The 23,823-nt window shown below is 38.0% G+C and overlaps 1 protein-coding gene across 1 annotated transcript in view; it reads right to left on the minus strand.

The window, feature by feature from the left end:
* The window catches only part of KLHL32 (kelch like family member 32), a gene marked incomplete at both ends in the record, with an annotated part of 97,406 nt that overhangs the window by 17,322 nt on the left and 56,261 nt on the right, over positions 1-23,823 (minus strand). Inside the window, one exon of the mRNA XM_082302862.1 lies at positions 21,603-21,818. Within this exon, the coding sequence (XP_082158988.1) occupies positions 21,603-21,818 (216 nt within the window). The remainder of the gene's footprint in view (positions 1-21,602; positions 21,819-23,823) is intronic.

A 23,823-nucleotide genomic window follows, 5' to 3' on the forward strand; every position in this document is an offset into this window, starting at 1 on the left:
CAGTTCCCCTAAACAATTTCCACAGCATTGTCAGCTGCTATGCAATACTCTCATTGTACAACCTGTTAGTGTTGCTGGAGACCATACTATCCCTGAACCAAGCTGCTGGAAAAATAATAAAAAGTTAGGGGCTATGGGATCACTGATAGACTAGAAAGAAGACTAATATCAGAAGATAAAAAAAAAAGCCTTTTCTGCCCTTCATATTTCATCCTGTTTATGACAAAATATCGAAGAAATATAACACAGTACATACTGAATCCTTCAATATTTTTTTCTTCCTCATTTATTTTATTCATAAAGGAGAGAAAGGTGTAAGGGGACAAAAAAATTAAGTCAGAGAAGAGAGAAGCACAGAAGAGTCTCTGCTAGTTTGGGGCAGACAGAAAGCAACAAGGAAAACTCTAAAACTGTTCAGCAATTGAAACTAGTACCAACATTGAAAATTAAACATAGCTTTCAAATTACATAAAGCTTACTGAACCCAACTGGTCCTAAAAAGAGGCTAGGAAGGGCCTAAACCATTTGAAGAATTGTTGTATAAGTTATGCATGAAAACATCCAGTAATGAAGATACCAAAACTTCCTCAGGAAAACCATTCCCATACTCTGGTATCTCTCAGACAAATATTCCTCTTACACATGCAAAAGCTCTAAACCTTTAAACTCATCATCCCATTTTCCACCTTTGGGTTTATCTTCCAGAGCAACCCTTGAAAGTGATTCATCCGTATGGGATGAAAAGCATTTTGTTACCTTCTTTTTCTTCTCCACCTCAGATGCATTTTAATATTGGTGTGAGAGTCCTCTTCAGTAAATGAAAAAAAATATTTCAATGCATCTTGGGTCGTATTTTCTAAATCCCTGTTGCTTGGCTCACAGTTCTTTGTTATTGAAATCCTTAATTAGGGTTAGTTAGTTAGTGTTACTTAGGGTTAGGGTTAGTTAGTTAGGGTTAGTTGGATTTGGGCTTAGGGTCAGTTACTTAGGGTTAGTTAGGGTTAGGGCTAGTTAGTTAGGGTTAGTGTTGGAGTTAGTTAATTAGAGTTAGGGCCAGCAGGTTCGGGTTAGGGTTTATTAGGGTTAGTTACTGTTAAGGTTAGGGTTAGTTTGTTAGCTTTTGGGTTATTTTGTTAGGGTTACTTAGGGTCAGCATTAATTAGAGTTAGGTTTAGTTAGTTAGGGTTAGTTAGGGGTAGGGTTAGTTAATTAGGGTTAGGGTTAGTTAATTAGGGTTAGGGTTAGTTAATTAGGGTTACTTAGGGTTAGGTTTAAAGTTAGTTTTAGGGTTAGTTAGATTTAGGGTTAGGATTAGGATTGGGTTAGGATATTAAATCCCGCAGGTATTTAAATCCTTAATGTTTTCTTTTGAAAACTGGATATAATCTTCTTATGGCTTTAGCTGTAGTGAATAGGTTGGAAGAATCCCTTTGATTGGGATAATCTATGCCATTCTTGCTTGCACATCACCATGCAAGACTGTCATTGTACTACGATGTTGCTGATCCATGTTGAAGTTTATGACTGAGTACTATTCCCACTTTTTTTTTTTTTCTTTTTTTTTCTCCAGAGATTTCACAGCATGTCATGCTTTCTCTGTCATTACCAAACTCTCTACTGTTACTTTAGGCCACTGCCACTGCTTCAGTCAAGAATGTTCTCAATCCTAATTGTATTTTCAAAACTGCTTGAAAACCATTTCACCTTCTGATTTTCTATAAGCATAAATCCCTTATTGTTCTTTCATCCAAGTCATTTTCAAAGACATTGACTAGTTCTTGATAAGGACAAACTCTACTGGATACTTCAAATTATTTTGACACAGAACTCGTGGCATGGGTGTTTTCAACCAGCTGCGTGATAAAAAAAATTTCAGTTAAATCTTACTGCCCTGTACCATTTTTGGGAATGTCACATAAAGGAGCTGAAAATTATTCTCTTATTCATAGCTTTCATATAAGATATATTAAATTTATTACTGCTTCTGTATTCTGTCAGAGAGGGAAGATGACAAACCAAAACCACCTTCTTGTTAAGATTAATTTGAAACACATTTTCTTCCTTGTGATCCCCTGTGAAACAAAGAATCAATGAAGGGCATCAAAAATGCAAAAGTAGTTCAGTCAGTTAAATGCTATATTGAGTTTCAAATACATGCATTAGCTATATGTATTTCAAATTGCTAGTAAAAGGCATTAATCAAATACATTTGAAAATGTTCATGGACTTGAAGTCATTGAGCTTTACAGCCAGGTGTTCTAAGTCCATCAAACCCATGTGTCAGGTGTCTCCTACTGAGTTTTATTAGGCAACTTCCTATTCCATGTCTTTGGCCACGTGAATGATTCCTGAAAGGCACTTAGCACTCATCATTCAGACACTTGAAATTGAAGAGAAATTCAGGCTATCTTCAGCATATATAGCAACTGAATGATTTGTGGGTTGCTATATTGAGATAGAAGAATTTACCAAAACTTAGTTCTTATCTGTCAGCACTTGAATCCAACAGACTGGTTACTTTTGGAACTATAAATTCATGCCCTTGCTCACATCTCTAATGGCATCACAGAGGTATCACTTGGGCTACAGTGACAGACATTATAGACTCTGTAAAAGACAGGCACTAATGTAAACTAGGACTTGGTAACCACAAAACTTTTAGAGGAAGATTAATATTAATGCCTTATTAATATCTTAGAACTTCATCCATCTGCTTTCCTTTATTGTCCTCCTCTTGGTCCCCCAATAAATACTGTATAAACACACAAGCAACAACACATACATTCATAACATCAAAGACATGGTACCTGCATTCATTTCTGGATATGGGATGTGTGATGATCTGCACAGAAGACATGGACATCTCCATTGCAATACATTTTCTCTACTGTAGGAAGTTTGACATATGCAGCTTGGTTCATACTGAGTTAGGTCTGTACTGAGAATAGTACTGGAGTTGTAAAAAATGTTTCACTGAAACCAATAATGTTTAACTTTTCTCTAAAGTCACAGAATTTCTAAACCACTACAGTGATAGCTGCGAAATGATACAAAGACTCTGTTGGCACTCATGAGACGTACAGTGTATTCTGGGTCTTGAACTAAAATCTTCTCTATCCATTCCACACTATTTTATCCCCACTCATCTGTCCTGAATCTTTTTTATGTAAACCTTTGACTCTTTCCAAATTAAGTTGATTGCAACCTGCTTGGGATTCTCTACATGCTGCACCTCAAGGTATCTTTGGCCTACGTTACTTCCACCTTTCCCCTCTGACAAGCAGCTGCAACAGCAATGGGGGGACAAGGTGAATCCCAGGCTGTCTCTTGTGTAGTTTGCTACTGGCTCTTACCAGACTCCATGTCTGAGGTCAATTTGCAGTGGAAGAGAGCATTTTAATGTATGAGTTTAGAAAGCAGGACTAAGAACCCTGCATACCACCTGGATGGTCTGTAGGCATTTGACAGAATGCAGAGAAGCTTCACTGAGTCTTGGGGAAGCAACTGAGGTCTGTGAATCACAATTTGTTTAGAAGCTCCTCTCCAAATCAACTCATGCCACTGTTTGAACACAATTTGACTACAGTGCTCCACATGACCCACACCTAGTCTGTGACACCCCAAGGCAGAAAAAAGGCCAGAAGAGCTAAAAGCTATAATGTTTTTATCTCCTTGTCTTGCCATTTGTGACAATAACTGTTACTCCACTTTAAAATTCATTTTAGGTCACTACTTAAAAGTAAGTGCTAGGAATTTAACCTACAAATGTAGGTATCTATATGCCTATTTACAGAATACAGGACCAACTCCTAAATTGTGACACAAGGCTGTGGAACAGGTCATCTGGTTTCAGGAACACTCACAAACTGAGCCTTAGATTTCTACATTGGTTTTGCAGCACATTGTTACCATGTTCTCTAGCAGAACATGGTGTCTCACACTATAGAGGCATGGAAGAAAATTGGGTGTGGGTGAACAGATACTCTAGTCACTGGATGGTTTGGCAGCTATTGGAAGGCTGAAAAAGTTCAAAAGAAAGAAAACTGAATTCTCAAACAAGTCTTTCAGTTATAGTAGAAGTAGCCACTGATGGACGTTAACACAGTTCTAACTTTCCTCCAGTGCAAAGGAGGCAAATATAACTCTCACCAACATATGGCAGACAGAAACTTCCATGTACAAGACCAGCAAACATCTGTATATCTATCAACACGATTTCCAACACCTTTATTCAAGGTTTTGTTTAATCTAGACCGAAAAACCTGGTGCCTACATAAAAATCCCAAAATCCACCCCATCTATACACTGACTATAGTGTCTATGTTTTCGCCTCTCTGGAAGTAACAATTAGCAACTATAATCAGTATTGGCAAAATAAACTCAAAGCCATTATACACTTTATGATGCTGCAAGAAAAGACATTCTGGCTTCTCTAAGGAAATACCAGTAGCACTTGAAATCACAGCTGTGTTTAAAATGCTAACAAGCAAGCAAAAAAGAAAAAAGAGCATCCACAATTTTGGGGTTTAAAATATTTGTATCAGTGCTAAATAATTTACAAAAATAAGGAAAGACTCCTACTCCTACTGCCATATAGGCAAATTCTGTTTAAACTGCTAGAAGCTTCTTTTCTATTAATTTTAATGTATGAGTGTGTGAGTAAAGGAAGCTACAGCCTAGTGCCTATATCAACTTTAATAAATAATATATTTTGCCATATTCATCTTCTAAACTAAGTAAATGACAAAAGTAGACCCTCAGAAGGACAGGATTTTCAAACCAGATAAATTCTCTTATTCTAATGCCTTAACCCAAAGGATCTTTCTTCTCCAAGGTCACATAATGTGATTTAGCAATGGAGTTCATTCTCAAAACAGCAGAAAAGAGATGGAAAAATATGTCGTGGCACAGTTGGAGCACACATCAAAGTACATCTGCATGTTGGATAGCGATTTCATTGTGTTTCCAACACCTGCTTCTGCTTCCAGCACAGTGCTTCAACAGTCCAAGTCACACAGGCTTGGAGCGCAGTTCTTCCCTCCCTGCTGTTAATGGTGTACACACCACGCACATCCCGCAGCCGGAGAGGCCACAGAGGCAGAGGAGGTTAAAGCTGAACTAGGAATTTCACTCCTGTTGAAGATAACTCTGCAAGAAGTAGTTACCTGGTCCTTTGGGCTGCCAGCTATCCCAGGGAGCAAGAGAGCCCATCACGCCTGTGCCTTGCCTGTTCAGCATCCCCTGCAATCCTTCTCCAGCCACTCTGCTGGGAAACGTGCCAAACCTTCACTTGACATCACACCAAGTTTTCTAATCAGAAAAGCCAAGCTACTTCATGAGTGCAAAAAGCTTGACATACTCATATTTATTAGACTCAGGTTCACTTAGAAACTACTCTAAGTCACAAAGCCAGCAGCAGGGAAAGTTTCTGTTGACAGAGCTCCAAGAAAGAAAAAACTTTTCTAAGCCTGGGCTCTGTGTGAGGGGCCACAGGAACTCTATTAAAAGTCATCTTGGTCTGCTCCTTAGTTGATGCATTCATGTTGTAGCCCAGTGGACCAGCAGCAAATATGCTACTTTATATCATCCAAGGTGTCTAGTAAATGAGATGAAGTCCAAAAGTGACAGCAGTGGAAAAAATTAGAGGGTTGAAGTGTTGTTTTTTTTTTTCATTTTGTTTATTTTAGCAACAACTACTAGAAAGAAACAAATTTTCTAAGATTTTAAAGCAATGAATTCACACTGTCTTATTAAAACAAATGGAAATCCTAATTATAATAACGTAGTAAACATTCTAAGAGAAAACAAAATTTACTTGTGGAAAGATGTATTTTCCTGGACTGAGATCTGATATGTGCAACACAAATGACCCAATTTGTGCATGACAATCTGATGATGATATTATATGAGGGGAAGGGAAAGAACTACAAATCTCACCTGAACAGTTCTTCTGTTCCTTACCAGAAGCAAAAATTTTTGGCCAGAAAAGAAAAAAAATCACATGAATATCTTTGTATCCTTAGCATATTGGACAGTGCTTGTAGACTGATCCTATTGATTTTTGATGCCAAGAAGAGTTGTGCAAGAAACACAGTTACTATAGCAATCACCTTAAAGCACCACCAAGGGAACTTCAAAAAGCAAAACTTGAAATTTACTTGTTTGGTCTTTGAAACACTAGAAATATATATTTTGGCTGTAAACTCGCACATAATTTTGTCTTTTGTTGGATTTTATCTAACTCAGCAAGCCTGAGCTATTCCAGACTGGGACCTCCTGTCTCAAAACCACATTTCAGTTGGCAATTGTCAGCAACACTCTGGCTCTTCACATTTCAAGTACAGGAGCAGAATCCATGGGTAAAACCAGGACATTTACTGAAGCTCTGAAACAAAGTCCACTGAGGGCTACAGAGGAACTTCCCCTAATCCAAAATGAAGATGGATTTCCAAAGGGCCTGAATTTGGGTCTCTAAAGGGTCTTAGTCCTTCCCTCTCTCTCTAGAGGCCATAAAGGACAAAACCCAGGGGTTTAGGATATTCATTTAAGCATTTTAAGTAGGATGAACTAAATTGGTCTGTATCACCTATTGAGGAAGAAAAATGTAAGAATTGTTGCTGAGGAAAAAAAACCCCACCACACAAAAAACCGTATGCACACAATTTTTCAAAGCCATGAGTTACACATGAATATTTTTAGACATTAGTAACCACTCAGCACAGCCTCCAGACTCACTCTGCAATTTTATCAATCAGGTACTATCTTACAGTTGTGGACATCATGGAGAATTAGTGTCTTGAGCCTAGATGCAAGAGAGCTTTAAAGATAGAAATCTTTTTCTTCTTTTTATTTTGAATTTAAAATGTGCATAAAAATAAGACTCTAATGAGCTGCATGTGGAACAATCAAAATTATGAGGTATTTGCATTTCTTTTGCACCTTGAGCCAAACAACTACAAAATTATGCATATGATTCTCTCAATCTGAACACAGTAAATATTAATAATCTATGAATCAGCAATGAAATGCCTTTTGCCCCTGAACCCTGAAGAGAGACTTTCCAACCCAAAAAGTTGCAATACAGTGACTAAGACCACATTTACAAGGCACCGAGCTAAGGCATATGCATGAAGCCTGTGAAAATAAAGCTGTGCCATTCCCCACCCTCTTTACACAGAGACATTTTTAAATTACCTGTTTGTCAGTTTTACAAATGTGTGTCTACGTAAGCAGCTCCCGGTGTGGCGCTGCGTTAGCAAGCAGGCGTGCTTCCATTTGCACATTTGGATTCTAGAATCAGAATTAAAACATTTGCTCTGTTCAGGGTGAGCAGATAAACAGGGATTTTAAATTTTCCTTTTTTTTTTTTTTTTTTTTAATGTGAAAAATGAAAGAAAAACGTTCCTCTGGATGTATTATGCCTTTGGGCTCTATGTGAGGGAAGCGAAAAAAGACAGAGAAAGCTACTGTGAAGGTCACAGAGTGAAAGAACTTCCTCAGGGCACAGAATAAATTAAATCCCAAGGAAAAAATAAAATGTGATTTCCAGAGTGTGAGGCACAAACTCAAAATGACAATGATTGACAGCCAAACTATATCCGTGCAATATCGAAGACTGCACGTTCTCATTTACCTCAGTGTAGCCAGCAAGCGCCCATTAAACATCCGTCTGATGCCCAAATTAACCTTCTTGGCAAACTGAAAGAGGCACAAACTATCATAATCAACCTTTCATTATCACAGCAGCCTCTAGTTAAAGGGTCAGAATAATTGTGCCATCAGAGCCCTGATTGTTTTCAATCAACAGACGACTGGAGTGACAGCTCAGTGATGGAGTAGTTTGATGAAACCGCACCAGGCCTAATCAGAGCAGATGAAAGGAAGGCATGATTGGCGCAAATGAACAGTCGTGCCTCTCTTTTTCATTTACAATCTGAAATTACTCTTAAATTTACAGGGTTTTTTCTCCCTTATGAGTACCTCTGAAAGAATGTTTGACTTATTATGGGTTCTGACAGTGCAGAGTTATAAAACACAGGTAGGGTTTTCAGCCCAGGCTTTAAGTGGGTATTCAGCATAATTTTAACAAATTCACTCTTGAAAAGCACAAAATGACTAAAGACTTCCAATGACCTAACCTTTCAGTGCTGTTTGATTAGCAGAACAATTTATCACAGCTCACATTCTTCATGATAAGAGAAGATTAAAAAAAATGGGCAGGGATCTCTTGCAAATGTTTTCTCTTAGCCAATATATTTATTGTATTATTGCTCTTCTGTTCTCTCTCACACACACACAAAAGAAAAAAATAAATTAAAGAACACTGCATTAATAACCCTTTTCCTCTTTGAATGAATAATAGAATCCAAGCAAGGGTTTGTTTGGAGATGAAAGCAGAGACCAATTATCATGCCACTGACAGCATCAATATTTAGTTTTCTGGTGGGTTGGGTTGTTCATTCCCACATTTTAAAGGATGGGAAATTAATCAATCCCACTAGGTTTTCTTACCTTACTCATCGGCACTGATAGAGAGTGTCTCACAAATGAACAGGGGGGAAAAAAAAAGGAAAAAATGTAGGGGCTGCTTAAATTTGGAAAGAATGAAAGATTCAAATTTCCTGCACCTCCTCAGCTAGGTTCACTTTCTCTCCCAAACCAACTCTGCTCCAGCCATATGCCTTCTCCTTCTCAGAAGGCTGCTGTAAGGAAGGTGAGGCAAACAAAAAAAATCTAATTGAGTCATACCTCTGAAAAAAGCAAATATTTCACGTAGTGAGTGGTAAATCTTTTGTTCTGTGATCTTGGTCATCATCAGATGCTCTCTAGTTTGTCAAACATTACAGAATTCATACCAATGTTCACATCAGCATACCAAACCAAAAAAAAACAGTGTAGAAGCCAAGATTAAGATTTGTCTGAAGGGGGAGTGGATAAAAAAGTTTGATCCAAACACCAAAGGCTTTTAAGAAATTTTATGTCCTGTATTGATTCTCACACTACACAATGGAAGTTTTACTTCCTTAAAAGTTCGGGACTGTAGGAGAATATTCACCTAAGTGGAACTGCCCTCAGCAGAGGAAGCTCTGAGCAGGTTTGCACATCCTTACTGACACACAAGATGATATTTACAGTTATTGAAGTCTACTGTTGATGTAAGGAGGTTGAAAGGCTCTCTGGTCCTTTTTATTTTTATAGTGAGGAAAATCTTACTACCCTCAGAGAGTATGAAGACATCAAGCCCGCCCAATTAAGATTTATTAGCCCCAAGTCCTAGATAAAAGAAGCATGACCAAAGTTGCCCAGTTTGCCAGTGATTTGGCAAGAAGTACTTCCCCACAATGCTTCCACTCAGCTGACAGCTGAGTTTAATATTTGAAGTGGCAGGAAAGGTGAAACGCCCAAACTTTTCCAAGTATAAAGACACCGTTTATGAAATATATATATATATATATACATATATATACATATAGTGAACTCTTGGGAATGAACCCAAAACATTCCTCACAAACCAGTGAAGAAGGGAAGTAAGAGTTTGGGAAGCTGCCAACACGCGTTTTGTTGGATGCAGCAGAAGACAACTCCAAAGCAAATGTTTCTCTGCATAAAGAGAGGTGTCTCACATTCACATTTCCCCACCACAAGGCATCACTGCACACATTCAAAGATCCCATCATTCTGCTGTTTGTCCGCAACTCCCACCCAGCCAACCCCACACTATTGCCAGACTTCTGCTTCAGCAGTGGCACTGGGATTGTGTACATGGGTGTCCCTGAAGTGCATTCCCAAACTGAAGACTGAGATCACAGCTGGCAGGAAAGAAAAAATATGCATCCTTCCAGACCCAAACATTTTCACTGTGATGCAGTCAGACTCTCAGCTTCACAGATGGACAGGGCTTGGAGGACTGAGGGATTAGCTCAGGCAATAAAGAGGGAAGCCAATTACAAATGAGTTGACTTCAGGAAATACATGGCCCCAAAGGAAGATTAGAGAACACCAAGCTTCATTATCTCTGGAGAATGAAAGCACTTGTTAGAGTATGTCCTCCTGACCTCTGATCAGGGTCCGCAAAAGCTGCAGTGGATTTGTCCAGAGTATTACTCAGGGAACTCTTGCTCCAGATAAGAAATGCTGTACCTGTTGGCTGATTTGCTGGTTTGGGATCTATGTGATGGCAAGGTAACAACCTGCAAGTTTCAGAACATGGGCCCTGTATTCTGTAAGCCACTTTGCAAGAAGCAGAAATTTGATTTTTGATCTTTCAGCTGAAAAACACTGCAGCAAGCAGAGTTATTGGTGGAAGTCTCTTGCACCAAAAATGATGCATTTCATGATACTATGCTGTAATCAAAGCAGAGGTAGATAATGCGGCTGTATTAATAACAAACATTCATAAAAATCAATTACATTAAAATAAATCACAATGTATTAAAAATACTTCTCAATTTTTATCAAGTGCTGATAAGATCTATCTTCTTAAAGCATTTAAGCTGCAAAGCATCCATGAGCAATTGCTGTTAGACAAAAAAATTGTCCTGCATAGTCTTTCAATAGGTGCTAGGAGGATAACACAACCTACACATCTTTGGCAGATTTCTTACTCATAATCAAACAGCTCCAGGAGTAACAATTTTAACACCTGTATTTCCGCCTCAGAAATTTTCAATAATTGTTTCTGCACAACATCCTTGGGAGAGAGGAATTCTTTATCCAAAGACAAACTCTCCATCAATCCAGTACAGTCCCTTGCATTGCCAGTTCAGTGCTTTACTGCAAGCTTCCTTCTTTCCTAGTGCTACATAACTATAGTGGCCTTCTCAAAAGGGACATTATTTTATGAAAAAGGTTTGTGAGAAAGACAGTGGTAGTTTCATATTTTTTATGTATGTGTTTCCTATGAAACACATAGAAAAAAATGCCAGTTTTATAATAACAGTGAAGAATAGAATGTATGCTTTCAGAATTGTATTCACTTCTTTTACACACTTTCTGCATTTCTTATATTTACTGGCAATGAGAGTAAGAAATTTACCTAGAAGACATTGATTAAACTGAATAAAGATATTCCATTTTTTTAGATTTACAATAAAGTAACTGTGATCACAAATCATAGCTTTACAAAAGGCTACCTGAACTACATTAATATATAACATTATATATGGTAAGGAATCATATAAAGCAATTGAGTTGCTATAATAGAAAAACTGAACTTCTCATCTACTGGAGCTCAAAGTGAAGTAAGGTACAGACAGAAGGTAAACTCTCAGCTGTTGTAAATTACCACAGCTCATGAAAGCTTGCCATTTTACACCTTCTGGGGAATCTGAACTTCAAAATTAGACAGCGCTTTCCTTCCAAGTATCTAAAAGCAATTTATAAGCAGTAAAACTCAGGCTTCCCTGAGAGAAGTTTACATTTTAACCACTTTCTCAAAATAGGAACTCGGAGAAAAATTAGGTGCCTTAATCAAAATCTTCTGTCCCCTCAATCTTTCCAACTGAGTCTCTTTATTTCCCTACAAAAAATTCTGTGGAAATATTGGTGCTCATGGCACAGAACAAAGTCTGGTAATATGGTATCTGAAACTGAGGACAAAACAGTTCCCTAAGTATCATCTGTCAAAAGTACTTGAAGTATTTTTGCAGCTGAAAAGTGCATCTCCACACAGGCAATAAACACTGCATCCTTTCTTAACCTTGGAGCAGCAAAGACTAAATTGTCCCATAGTGTGCTTCAAGAGAAGTCTGCCCTTGTGTGATCAGGTCCTCAAACTATGGAGGAGTTTCCTCTGTAGTCATTTGGAGCTTCCCTACCAAGACAGATATACGAGTGTGCTTCTTGCACCTAACTGGTTCTTCCACTGTGATAGAAGGGGCAAGCAAGGCCCAGTGCAACCCCTCTCAATGACACTCCACATGTACAAGTGTGTATTTAAAAGTTGTATGATCTTGTGTGTAGCTCCTGTTGCAATAGATTTTAGAGCTACCCCACTTCTCACAGCCACTCTGTTTTCCTGTGCACTGCCATGGCTGTCTTACTGGGGAGTCCACACACAAAATAAATGAGCTGGGAATGGTCACACTGGAAAGGCTTTACTTCTGCAATCAAGGCAAATTTTGTTTTAACAAGATCATCAAAAAGGAGTGTGGAGGGTGACAAAGCAAAGCCAACAAAACTAGAGCAAAGAAAAGCAATAAAACTAAATGCAAAATATGGCATCCAGAAGCTCAATCTCGCTTTTTCCAGAAACACGATCTCAATTCTTTCCTTTGAAACAAGTCCAGCCACAGAGAGTTAGAAGTGACAAGGAAATCGTCTCATCATCAACATTCCTAAAATGTAGCTTCATGGGTCGCTAAAACCTGCCTCTCTTTAATAATGCGATCAAATGGCAAGAAGCTCTCAGGTAAAAACTTCTTGCCATCCATTTTCAAGTGCATCACAAAATGCTCAAGTTTGGATCCTCCATCATTTCTTGTGATGGTAGAACCAACATTGTTAGGTGCTTTATATCTGATAAGCTTTTCTGAAGCTGCAAAGAACAGAAGCTTATCTCTTCATAAACACAGCTGTTTAACTAGGGCTCTTAACTGTGATTTGATTTCAGTTTAAGGAGATAAGGGTTAATGATAGCATTTATCTTTTCTGAAACAGGGTAAGGACAGAGAACACGCAAGTGGAAAAGGACCTCCCTCCAGCAGCCACCATCTCAAAATCTGGAATTGCTCAGGTTGACATCAAATGCATTGAAACTTTACATAGCCACATTTAGCACTAAAATAAGTTACTGGTACATAATTAATAAGTGGAAAAGACAATTTTTCACCATCTGATACACACTGTTTTTATTGCTATTCCTCTCTTGTTATTTTTCCCTCTGAAATATATTTTAGAAGTATAGCAGCTCACTACAGAGACAAGAATCTACAAGCTTTCATTGGTAAAAAATTGTTAGAAAATGGAATAGGCACAAAATTGACAAAATTCTATAAAAATGCAATTCAGCTCTGTGAAAATTAGTCTAAATGGTTCCTGAATGTAAAAGGATTCCTATTCCTTTCTTCCCTATTGTTAGGGTATAATTTTCTAGGGATTTAATAGGCAAATCCAACAAATCACATAAAAATGTATCATTTTCTATAATAATCTTTACAACAGCTATACAGGACTTGTATGTCATTAATATCTTTGGTCACACACAAAAACGTACTTCAAAGTATATGCTCTCCTTAGCTGGTTTATAAATATGCATGCTTTCAACACGCTGTGTTACTACAAAACCACAGACTTCAAATTTTCCAACCAAAATCACACAATGGTTTGGGTTGGAAGGGATCTTAAAGATCACCTAGTTCCAACCCCCTGTCATGGATAGTGCCCATTAGACCAGGATGCTCAAAGCTCCATCTGACCTCGCCTTGAACACTGCCAGGAACGGGGCATCCACAACTTCTCTGGGGTAACCTCTGCCAGTGCCTCACCTCCCTCACAATTTAGAATTTCTTCTGTATATCTGATCCAAACCTACTCTTTTTCAGTTTAAAGTAATTACCCCCTGTCCTTATGACTACATGCCCTTGCAAAAAGTCCCTCTCCATCTTTCTTGTAGGCCCTCTTAGATACTGAAAGGCTGCTATAAGATCTTACAGAAGCTTTCTCTTCTCCAGGCTGAAAAACCCCCACTCTCTCAGTCAGTTTTATTGACTTTGATGTAATCCCCGTATGATGGGCTTCAGATTGACTCATTGCTTAAAAATGAGTCCTGCATTAATTTTTCAAAATTAACTAATTGTTCTCAGAAAGATATTTCTTTCAAAAAGTGACTTAAACACTTAGAACCACATTTGTAATTGCTTTTGAGATCTCAAACATACCTAATGAATTGGGAATGTCAGAGCTTCCCCACTCCAAGATTAAAACAAACATAAATTTACTATTTAAACTGACTAAATAATACCTCAAGCAAACTGAAACACCTGCAACTGCTAGCAGACAAATCTTGTAAAATTATGACCTATACAGTTTCACACAAACGTTAAAATAGGCTCCACCCAAAGGAGCACTTTGAAAGCTCTCCAGCACAGATTTTCACTTCAGAGACTGTGATCTTTCGATCTGTTATTACTATCCCACATAGACCTCTAGCTTGGAAGCCACTTCACAGTAAAGCTTCTTAAGATCTTTTTGACAAGTGTATTTGTCGTAATTTCTTCCATTTCCCTCTGGCATGAGGGAGTCCAAAGTGATCAAAGGAGTATAAGGAACCCTTTGTCAGAAGGCAAGGAAACCCCCAGCTCTGCAGCTCACTTGCACATCTGGAAGCTGCCAAGGGTGCCCCAGTTGGAGTAACAAAGGATGCGCAGGAGTGCCACTGCTTTTCTATCTCCTCGCCTCCTCCCCTTCCTGGAGCCTCCAGTGTCCTGATCCTGGGGCAGGAGTGATAGCACAGGGAAATAGCTAATGAGATCTCAGCAGTCATGCTGAACTAACACACCTTTCAGCAGGTCTAGACACACAAGTGCAACTTTATTACATCTAAGCTGGCACACTTTGGGTGCTTAACTCCAAAACTAGATTCTAGATATCTTAACACATTGATGACAATGTGCATGGTTACAGGAAACCTGGAATTCAATTTCCTTCCATCACCTTCTTTGGCTTTGTGGTTAGAAATAAAAGTAATGCTTCTATCAGCTCCCAAAGGAAAATGTGTTGAAATACGGAGCTGGGAATTCTCAGAAGAGTTTCTAATTTCCTATCATTTTCCACAAGCTTAAATCCACTGGAAACTGTGTTAAACAGCTTTAGTAAAATTTTGAAAGAGTAAAGATTACTAACATTTATATTTCTGAATGGAAGACATAAACTAAGGTAATAACAACAGACTGACATATTTGATCCTCCATGGTATCTGTGCATTTTAGACTTTATGTTCTTTTCTTTAGCTTAAAAATTAATGTGTATTTCCAACCACACTTGGCTTTCAAAACAGCTTCAGTAACTTCTTTTCATGTAACCATATATATCTGTATGCTAATACAATTATATTTAAGTTAATCTCCACAGATCCAAGCCACAAAGAGCGTAACACAAACCCCAGTACAACAGACAAATCCAAACGCAGAATGCAGTAACACAGAAGTCTTGCTGTGTGGACACCTTGGCGTCCTTGTCTGCCTTTCCAAATCGAAATGAACATCCACTGCTTAGCTAAAGAAGTGACCTAAATTCAAGAGCTGTGAGCACAGCAGCCTTCCTAAATACTGGTATGATGCTCTGTGCACTTCTGAAGGTAATCTGGGATAAATAGGTTGAGGCAATATGACTGTAGGACAGTAAGACAAAAGTAATGCTCTCTAGTAATTTTCTATTGCTCACAGCAATAGCAGCAAAATAATCAAGTTTTCTGATTGCAACTGACATGTATCAAAAAGAGAATTAGAAGAACACACAGTTGCTCCTAACATAAACCCAGTTTTAATACAGAAAATCGCCTTTTATACTGTTATACTTGATAAATAACAGTAACCGTATTAGCTAACATTCAAAAAACAGGACTCTGAAACTTTTAAAAGTTCAGAACAAAAGCATAGATAAAGTTCACAAGATATTACTGTAAAGGACAAGATTAAGAGCCCATTTGAATTAAGCCAAAGCAGACAAAGGGGAAAGGTGTTTCATAAAATAAGGGAACAGTGCCAACAGGGACACCATTCATTTTCCCTGTAAGCCAAAATACCATTACTATTACAAATGATACAGAAATTATATCAGGAAAATAGTGTGTGACTTAAGCACATCAGCAGAACAGTGAGAGGTTCTGTCCTACATCCACTGCCTGACCCACTGTATCCTGCATGAACCCTGTCCAGTCTGCAGTTCCAGTGGACACCAACCTCCCTGCAGAATTTGGGCCACAACTACCAGCTCGGCCTATCTATAATGGATGTCATACCAAGAATATTGTACATGCCTAAACTTATAAAAATTAATCCCACACAGTCTGGGGAGGTTGTAAGGAATACACCATTGCACGGAGTCAATTCAGGTAAGATACCTATGTTTAAGCAGATTAGACTAAGGAAAAGGAAACCTGCAGCCTATCACAGGTTATGTTCCCATACTACTTTTATTTCAGGGTAACTGTGTGATTTTGCTTGCAGGCAGTCATGATAGACAGTGCAATCATCACAGATGTAGTACACTGGATACTGCGATTCACGGGTGGCTCTCTGGCACTTTTGTGTAGACTTTCACAAAAAGGGTACAAAAAAGCACAGCAAAACATGCATAGGCAATGTGTTAACTTTCTCATTTAGCCTCACCAATTCACCTCAGCCTTGAGATGCATCAAGCCCCTTTTTTCTCTTCTATGCCTTCCTTGATGAGAGGCTGACAGCCACACTTTAGAGTGGTAGTTTTCTGCTTAGGGTAAATACTCACTAGGAACAAGCATTAGAGTAGACATTATTTCACTTATTGCCCAAGAGAGCACTTAAGCTTATTTCTTGAACAGTGAAAGGCTAATATACTGCTTAAACACAACATTGATTACTGAAATGCTTTCCTTCGCTTATATTTTATGTTGTTACTTGTTTGTCAGTAAAATTTAAGTTCACATTTAGCAAGGCACTTAGGCCACATTTCATTAAAACATATATATACCCCTGAGAAAAATGACTTTTGGTCTCTCCATGTTAAAAATTACTCTGCAATACCAAAAGATTGACAGAAAAAAACCTCAAGTACTGCTCTGAAGGAGTGGCAAGCTTGTACCAGAACATGACAACCCACTTTAGAAACTGCTGTTCTGCATAGGTGAATGTGTGCATCATTGGAGATGCACGGAAGATGTCTTTGGATCTGTCATCAGCACAGAACTGTTCCAACGTAGCAGGCTGCCACAATGTGTATACCACAAAATTTCCTACAGCACTGAACTCTGGCATTTCTGCTGAAGAATAATTTTGGTCCTTCACAAATGCCATCAGGAAATTCAAAATGGAGCTCAAGTGTAAGAAAAGGCTGTTAAAAACAGGGCAGAGAAGAGGATAAACAGGCCTGTAGTAAGAAAACTGGATTTTTACACTTAATTATTTTTATAAAAGATACATTAAAAACTCAGATTGACCTATAACACTGCAGTCTTCCTGTCCTTTATTTTTCTATTTATTCAAGCAAAGACACTTCTCTAATACAGAGACCAAACACTGTTTTTGCTCATCCGCAGGGATAAAAGGAAAAACTAGTGCTACACTTTCACGCATGGAACACATACTTCATAAACACAAGTCCAGAAGTTACACACAAGGAATTTAACAGGGCTGGAATGTCTTAGGAGACTAGCCCAGGAAAAGGCACAACACATTTGCATGCTTTCTAGCTGAATAAACCACTCATGCAGTTTTCTCTACCAATTTTTCCTAGATTGCTTGCTTATCAGTTGATTACCAAGAAACTAAGTTGCTTGGCAAAGTAAAAAAAGAAAAAAAAATAAAAGAAACCAAAAAAAACCCAAGGAAAAAGTCTAACCTTTGCTTCAGAAGAAATACTGACAAATACAAAAATTGATCTGCTTTTAATATTAGCTGTTTAAAAATTATATGTATCCTTTAGAAACCTACTTAAACAGTAGCAGAGATGGAAGAAACTAATCTATACTGATCTCACATTACGACTTTTTTCCAAATATGATTTAAGAGTCCACCTTGGATCAAGTGCAGTATTTAATACAGAATCGTTTGACCAATCTACTGCAGGAAGACAGAATAATCCATTAAATATTTCTATCTGCAACTATTAGTATGATCTTTGAAATATGAATATTTAAGCTTCATGACACTAGAGTTTATAATAAAAAATATAAGGCATAATTATATCATAACTAAAGCTAACATTAATTTTTTACTTAAATCTTTGGCTTGCTTTCTACTTGCTAAGGTTCCAACAACAAGCCTCCATCATTATATTTCTCTGGCAACATGTTCCATCTTATAGGGTTGGTTACTTTTTCAATTATCAAGTGAAAGAATTCTCCTGCTTCCTTAAAGTAAAGCCAATGAATCTTTCTTGTAATGGCCAATTATGAAAAGATTAACTTTTCATTTCATGATAAACTAGACATTTATGTTCTTGTCATGACTGCTTACTGTGGAAAAAAGAAGGGTGCTGCACAGGTCATGATGAAGAAGAAAGAACAAAAAAAAAAATAGTATATTTTCCTCTACCTTCTTCAGGATTCTTCCTTTGTTTTCTTAATTTTTTTATTTAATCCTTTCTTCCACTGCCTTAACTTTACACATTTTAATGCAGCTGACAAATAACAAATTTCTTATATACAAAATAATAGTTCATACTCTCACATGCTAATGAAATGTAAAAACTCAACAGGAAAACAAATCTTATGTCAACTAATAATCATTATTACTGGGCTAGCTTACCTAAAAAAAAAACTGATTGTGGAGGCTCATAAATTGATCCAATTTCATAGCCTACACAGGCTTTCTGGTGGGCTTTTTGTTTTTTATTTGTTTTAAGAAATACATCACTATAGTCCTTGTCTATTGTCTCCACTTAAAATAAGACACATCAAGCCAAAGAGTCTGAAAAATCAACAGGAATTACTGTAGAACTCTACATTAATCCATATCCTAGCACACTGCCACTAATATTACCATTTAACTTTCTCAGACTTGATTTGTTCACAGTTATATTTCATCATACTTACTAGAACTGGCCAGTTGTGAATTGGTAGCCTAAAAAATCCAAAGTATGACAGGATAGAGCTGCAGTCACTTCACTGTAAATCATATTTAAGCATCACTCCATGTATGCATTTTGATGCATTAAAATAACTGCTTTAATCTTTTATGTGCACTAGGATCAGATCACCAAGTGGACATTGGGAATTCAAACTGGTGTAAATAACTGTGCTCTACAGACAGTGGCACCCGTTCCAGAGGTTCTCTGAGGGAAGCTTTAATTTGTGCTTAGGGCTTCATGGCAGCCTTACTAGCAAAGGTGCTTTGGGCATGTGCTGAATTCATATTGCTGTGACATGCAGCCATGTGTGTGCAGAGGCTACACTAGTCACAGGTAAAACAGATAAATCAAATAGTAGCATCCCCACCATCAGCTTTGCTATTATCTGCCCCACTTTGTGCCAATTTCCTCCAGCTTCCCCAACACCTCTTGCTTTGCTGTTCTTCCTTAAGACATGGGATGGGGATTTGTCAAAGTCAATGAGCACTTTATTACAGTGAGAGTGCTCAGTAATGAACAATTCAGCAATTTAATGAGATTCTGTAGATCTGTCTCCAGCCTGTCCATCAAGTTTCACTTCTATAAAGCACCCTGACACTAATCCTCTGGCATACCCAATCTTCACCCTGGGCTGAATATTAGATTCTTCCATGGTATATTGCATTACCACTATAACCTTAGCAAAAATGATGAACTTAACTACACTTGAGGCAATATAGCTGCTCTGATTTGATTTTCTTCTATCGGGTTGACTATGAGGGAATTACTTATTTACTAAGATAAAGCAAAAAACCAGTTTCTTATTGCCTTCTGAATGCCCAAATTGGTAAATATTTATATGTGTCTTTTAATCCATTCTGGGGACCTGGAATATTTATAAATATATATTTATTCCTGGTTTCACAAACTGAATTAAAAAGATGCATGCACATTTTGCCTGCAGCAGAAAACTAGTTTAAAAAATTCTTCGGAAAAGCATTAGTAACCTTTAGAGAGGCAATTATGATAACACTTAAATGGACAGTGTGGAGTTTGTTGTCACTCAGAAAGCAGCATATTACCCATAATTATCTCTCCCCAGTATGACCCTGCAACAGAAACAGAGGCTTTGTCATATTTGCCTCATGAAGTGTTCATTGACTGGAGTGCACACAATTAAGAAAATTACTTCTGAGTCTTTCTTGCAGGACAGGACAGTGAGACACGATTTAAAAACTCCCACTTCCCAAACATCATTACAGCAGGTTACAGAGGGCCTATTACTTGGGATGTGCTTGCTCATTACTGAGTGAATATTAACTTATACTTGTATGGCCCAAGTACACCCAAGCTAGGGGAGTCCACCAACCCTGCAGACAAACGATGATAAAACCCAATCAGCCAATCATCCATGCTCCATGCATAAACCTGTACATCAAAACTTGCTTTTGATAAAGGGAATATGGGCTAGGACTCCAGAGTAGTGTGCCTTGAAACCCTAAATCAAACACAACCCATCCTCATGTGTAGTATACAGCAGGTTCTGTTGTACAGGCATCCTCCAGAGACTAGAACAGGAAAAAGTCCAACTTTATTTTGGTATTTGCAGAAAATATCATCTTTGTAACATACTCCATAATCTAAAGCCTCAAAATTTTGGAAACATATATGCCTTTTGTTATACTGAAGGGTTATGTTACATTTTCATACTGGTTTCGTGCTTTAAAGAACTTAACCTGACATTTTAATTTTTTTAAGAATAAATATTTTGTTCCAGCATGACATTATTCATCCACAGAACATGAAACATCCCACTGATGAATACACACTTTACACTTTGAGAAACTGATGGCATCTAAATGTAGTTATTTCCTTAGAATAATCCAAAAGATAAATAGATAAATAATAGGGGTTGAAATATAAATCAGTCTTCTGAATCACAGTCTTCTCTGTTGGACCAATATAATGCACTTCCTAAAAGGAATGCACAGGTTTCTTTTCAGCAAGTGTCCTTCTACCTTGAAATACATGGAAATACTTTCCTCTCTAAAACATGACAGCAAAAAGGAATCTTTGGGTAATCAATATTACAGAGATTTCCTTCCACTCTATAGAGAATTTTTACAGACTTACAACGGGAATGCTTCCAAGGACAGATTTTGGTTTAGTTTTTGTGTTTCTCTTAATAGGCTATGTGTTTTTCTCACACTAGGTTTTCTTCCAGCCCATACACACTAAAGGTCACAAGATAATGTTTTTATCTTGTTAATACTTTATGGCTAGCAATCTGGTCCTTTTCTAGATCCAGCTTTTTAAAAGGAAGTGATCTCCAGCTTCTTGCCACAAACCTTCTACAGAAGCCTCCACTCACCTCAGAGCAGACCTGCCTGTGTGATGATTCTCTCATTTGCTTCAGGCAAAGTCGGCTGTGGTGGCCCAAACAATTTTAATGACTATTGAATTTATAAGCTAAGTTTGTCTGAAGTGAATGAGAGAGACTGCAGAAGCAGGTTTGCCACCAGACTCATGGCACTAGCCTCATCAGAGGTAATTATAATGGAGTTGCATGCATCAGCCATCTCTTCCCACCAAAGAAGTTGGATCTGGAGGAAAATCTCTGGCTGTATTTAAGCAGCAGAAGTTAAACAGCATGACAAATTTCTCTTTCAAACAAAGTAATTGCATTAACACAACACAACATTTTTAGAATTTCATTTAGAAATTTCCTTCAGTTGTTATTCACAGTTTTTGCTCAAGTGCTTATTCTCCCTCGAGATTGCTCCAGGGTTTCAAAACAACAGATTACTGCTATGGTTTATAGAGTGTCACACATTCTGGTTGTTCACCAATCTCCTTACCTGCCAGATTTGTTCTTCACTGAGTGAAGTGAGTCTATCGCTTTTAAAAACCTCTCGAAGAAGACAGTATGGGAGTGCCAGAACTTCTTCAGGATGACTCTTCAATAGCTCAGAGAGATGTTTTACTAAGAAGCCAATGACTGCATTCTCCAACAAAGTGAGGTTGAAAAGATCCGCAAGCTTGTACAGGTCCAAGTAATTAAAACTATTTAATTCCTAAATGGATGAAGAAAATAAAATACAGGTCACAAAGAAAAATCCCAAACACAAAACAGAGAATATAAAAATCCACAAGTCTCAGATAATGAAAACAGGTTATTCTTTTGGAGCTGTGGAGAAGGAAGGCAATATAACTTGAAGTTAATTAACAGCCTCATTCAAAATGTATATGTAAGTGTTACCAGTGCATATGCAAATATATATGATAGTACTAATTTATACTGCAACTTCTAAGGTTATATATGCATAACGCATCTGTAAGAAATATGGATTAGCACACAATATAATAAACCAGCATGATTTACACTGTATGTCAAGAGCTCACAGGAGCTAACAAGTGGATTTAAAAGATGTATTTTTTAACTACAATGTTTTGTTACAAAGCAACTGTTTGTTCATTATTTACTGTTTTCATTGAACTAGAGCACCTGTGTAGCACAACTTTTCATTCAATGAAACCTCACAAAATACAAGATGCTGAGCTATATTTTATTACGTATTAATTTTTCTTCAATGAACAAATGAACCCTTTGTTATTTCTCCAACTACTGGCATCAACATATAGTGGATGCTGGCCTCCTACTGTTTCTCCCTCTCCTTCTGGCAGCTGAAAATGCGAAGAGACAAAAGCTGCAGTAGCTCAAGGCAGGGAGCTTTGTCCATCCTGCTACAGATGACCCATATTTATGGGCTAATGTTTCCAACTTGGCATCCCTCGTAAATTAGTACCTGGACAACTAACTACTGCAGTTCTAGACCACACTGCTCCCTTCAGGGAAGAGGCCAAGAATTCACCTTTATTAGAGAAAAGTACCCGGGGCACCTGGGAAATAGTCATGTTTACCCGTTTTCTCTGTTCTTGCTGCATGTTCACACCTCTCTTCCTCTCTCCTCCACAATCCTAGTTTTCATCTTCCAATTTACCGCATTGCTCCCTATCAGCCGCCTGCTCCTTGACCAGCCCCATGTGTGAGAATGACAAGGAGCCTCGTCAGTCTCACTTTGCTGGTGAGTTAACACGGGGACTGGAGCAAGGAAGAGAAACAGACTAAATTAAGTCAATTTCACTTTCACTGCTCTGCTGGATGGAATGGCAGCACCAAATGAAACTGACAAGAAATCTTGTAAATGTCAAATGAGCTGCACGGCTGGCAGATAGAGCAGAGCAACAGGGAAGATGGGAAAGTGCGAAGAGGGGTTTTTTTGGAATGTTTTATGGACTACATCTTGAACGTGTGAATTGGGTGCCTGTCCCAATGACTGTGGAGCTGTTTATGCATATGCAATGGAGAGTGGAGAAAGAATTTTTTTTACCTGCTTAGAGTCAGTACTGGAGGAAATGGAATCAAATTCCTGTGGAGGTTCCTGCTTGTTACATAATCTCCCAGTCTGAACAGTGCACCTTTCCTAGCAGAGTTGTACATTAAAGATGAATCCTATTCATTATCTACTTAGACTGCTGCATAAGAGTTTCACATGGTTTTCTTGGAAGTACAAAGATAAGTTCTTTACATTGTCAGAACAAGCACTAACAGCCATCATCCCAAAAGCCACAGTTACTCTAGTGTCAGCTCCTCCTCACACTAACACAGAGGAGGCAAGGATAAATCTGCAGTTGCAGAAAGAAAGAGAAAAGAATGAATTTTACATGAGAAGTATCTGGTCTGTGTGCTTGCTTGGTGATTTAATATCTTCAGATCACAGATGGTACCTCACAACACCACTCCTGTGATGGCCATGCAGTGGTGGCAACAGCACACAGGAGTCTGATCAAAGCAAACATCACAGTATTCGACAAGCAACAACCACAATTTACTATCCCTGGTTTAGAAAACTCTTTTCAAAGAACTCGCTGATTGAATAAATCCCCAATGCCAGAAAGAAACTCAGAAGAGCTCAGTGTGTATTTATGGAGCTCTTTTGTGGTCAATGGTTATGTCTAGGGAGGATAAAAATAAATAAATAAATAAATAAATAAATGAATAAGCAAGCAATGTGAGCT

This window comes from Coloeus monedula (genome assembly GCF_965178545.1).
Source record: "Coloeus monedula genome assembly, chromosome: 2".
NCBI classification, from domain to species: Eukaryota; Metazoa; Chordata; class Aves; order Passeriformes; family Corvidae; genus Coloeus; species Coloeus monedula.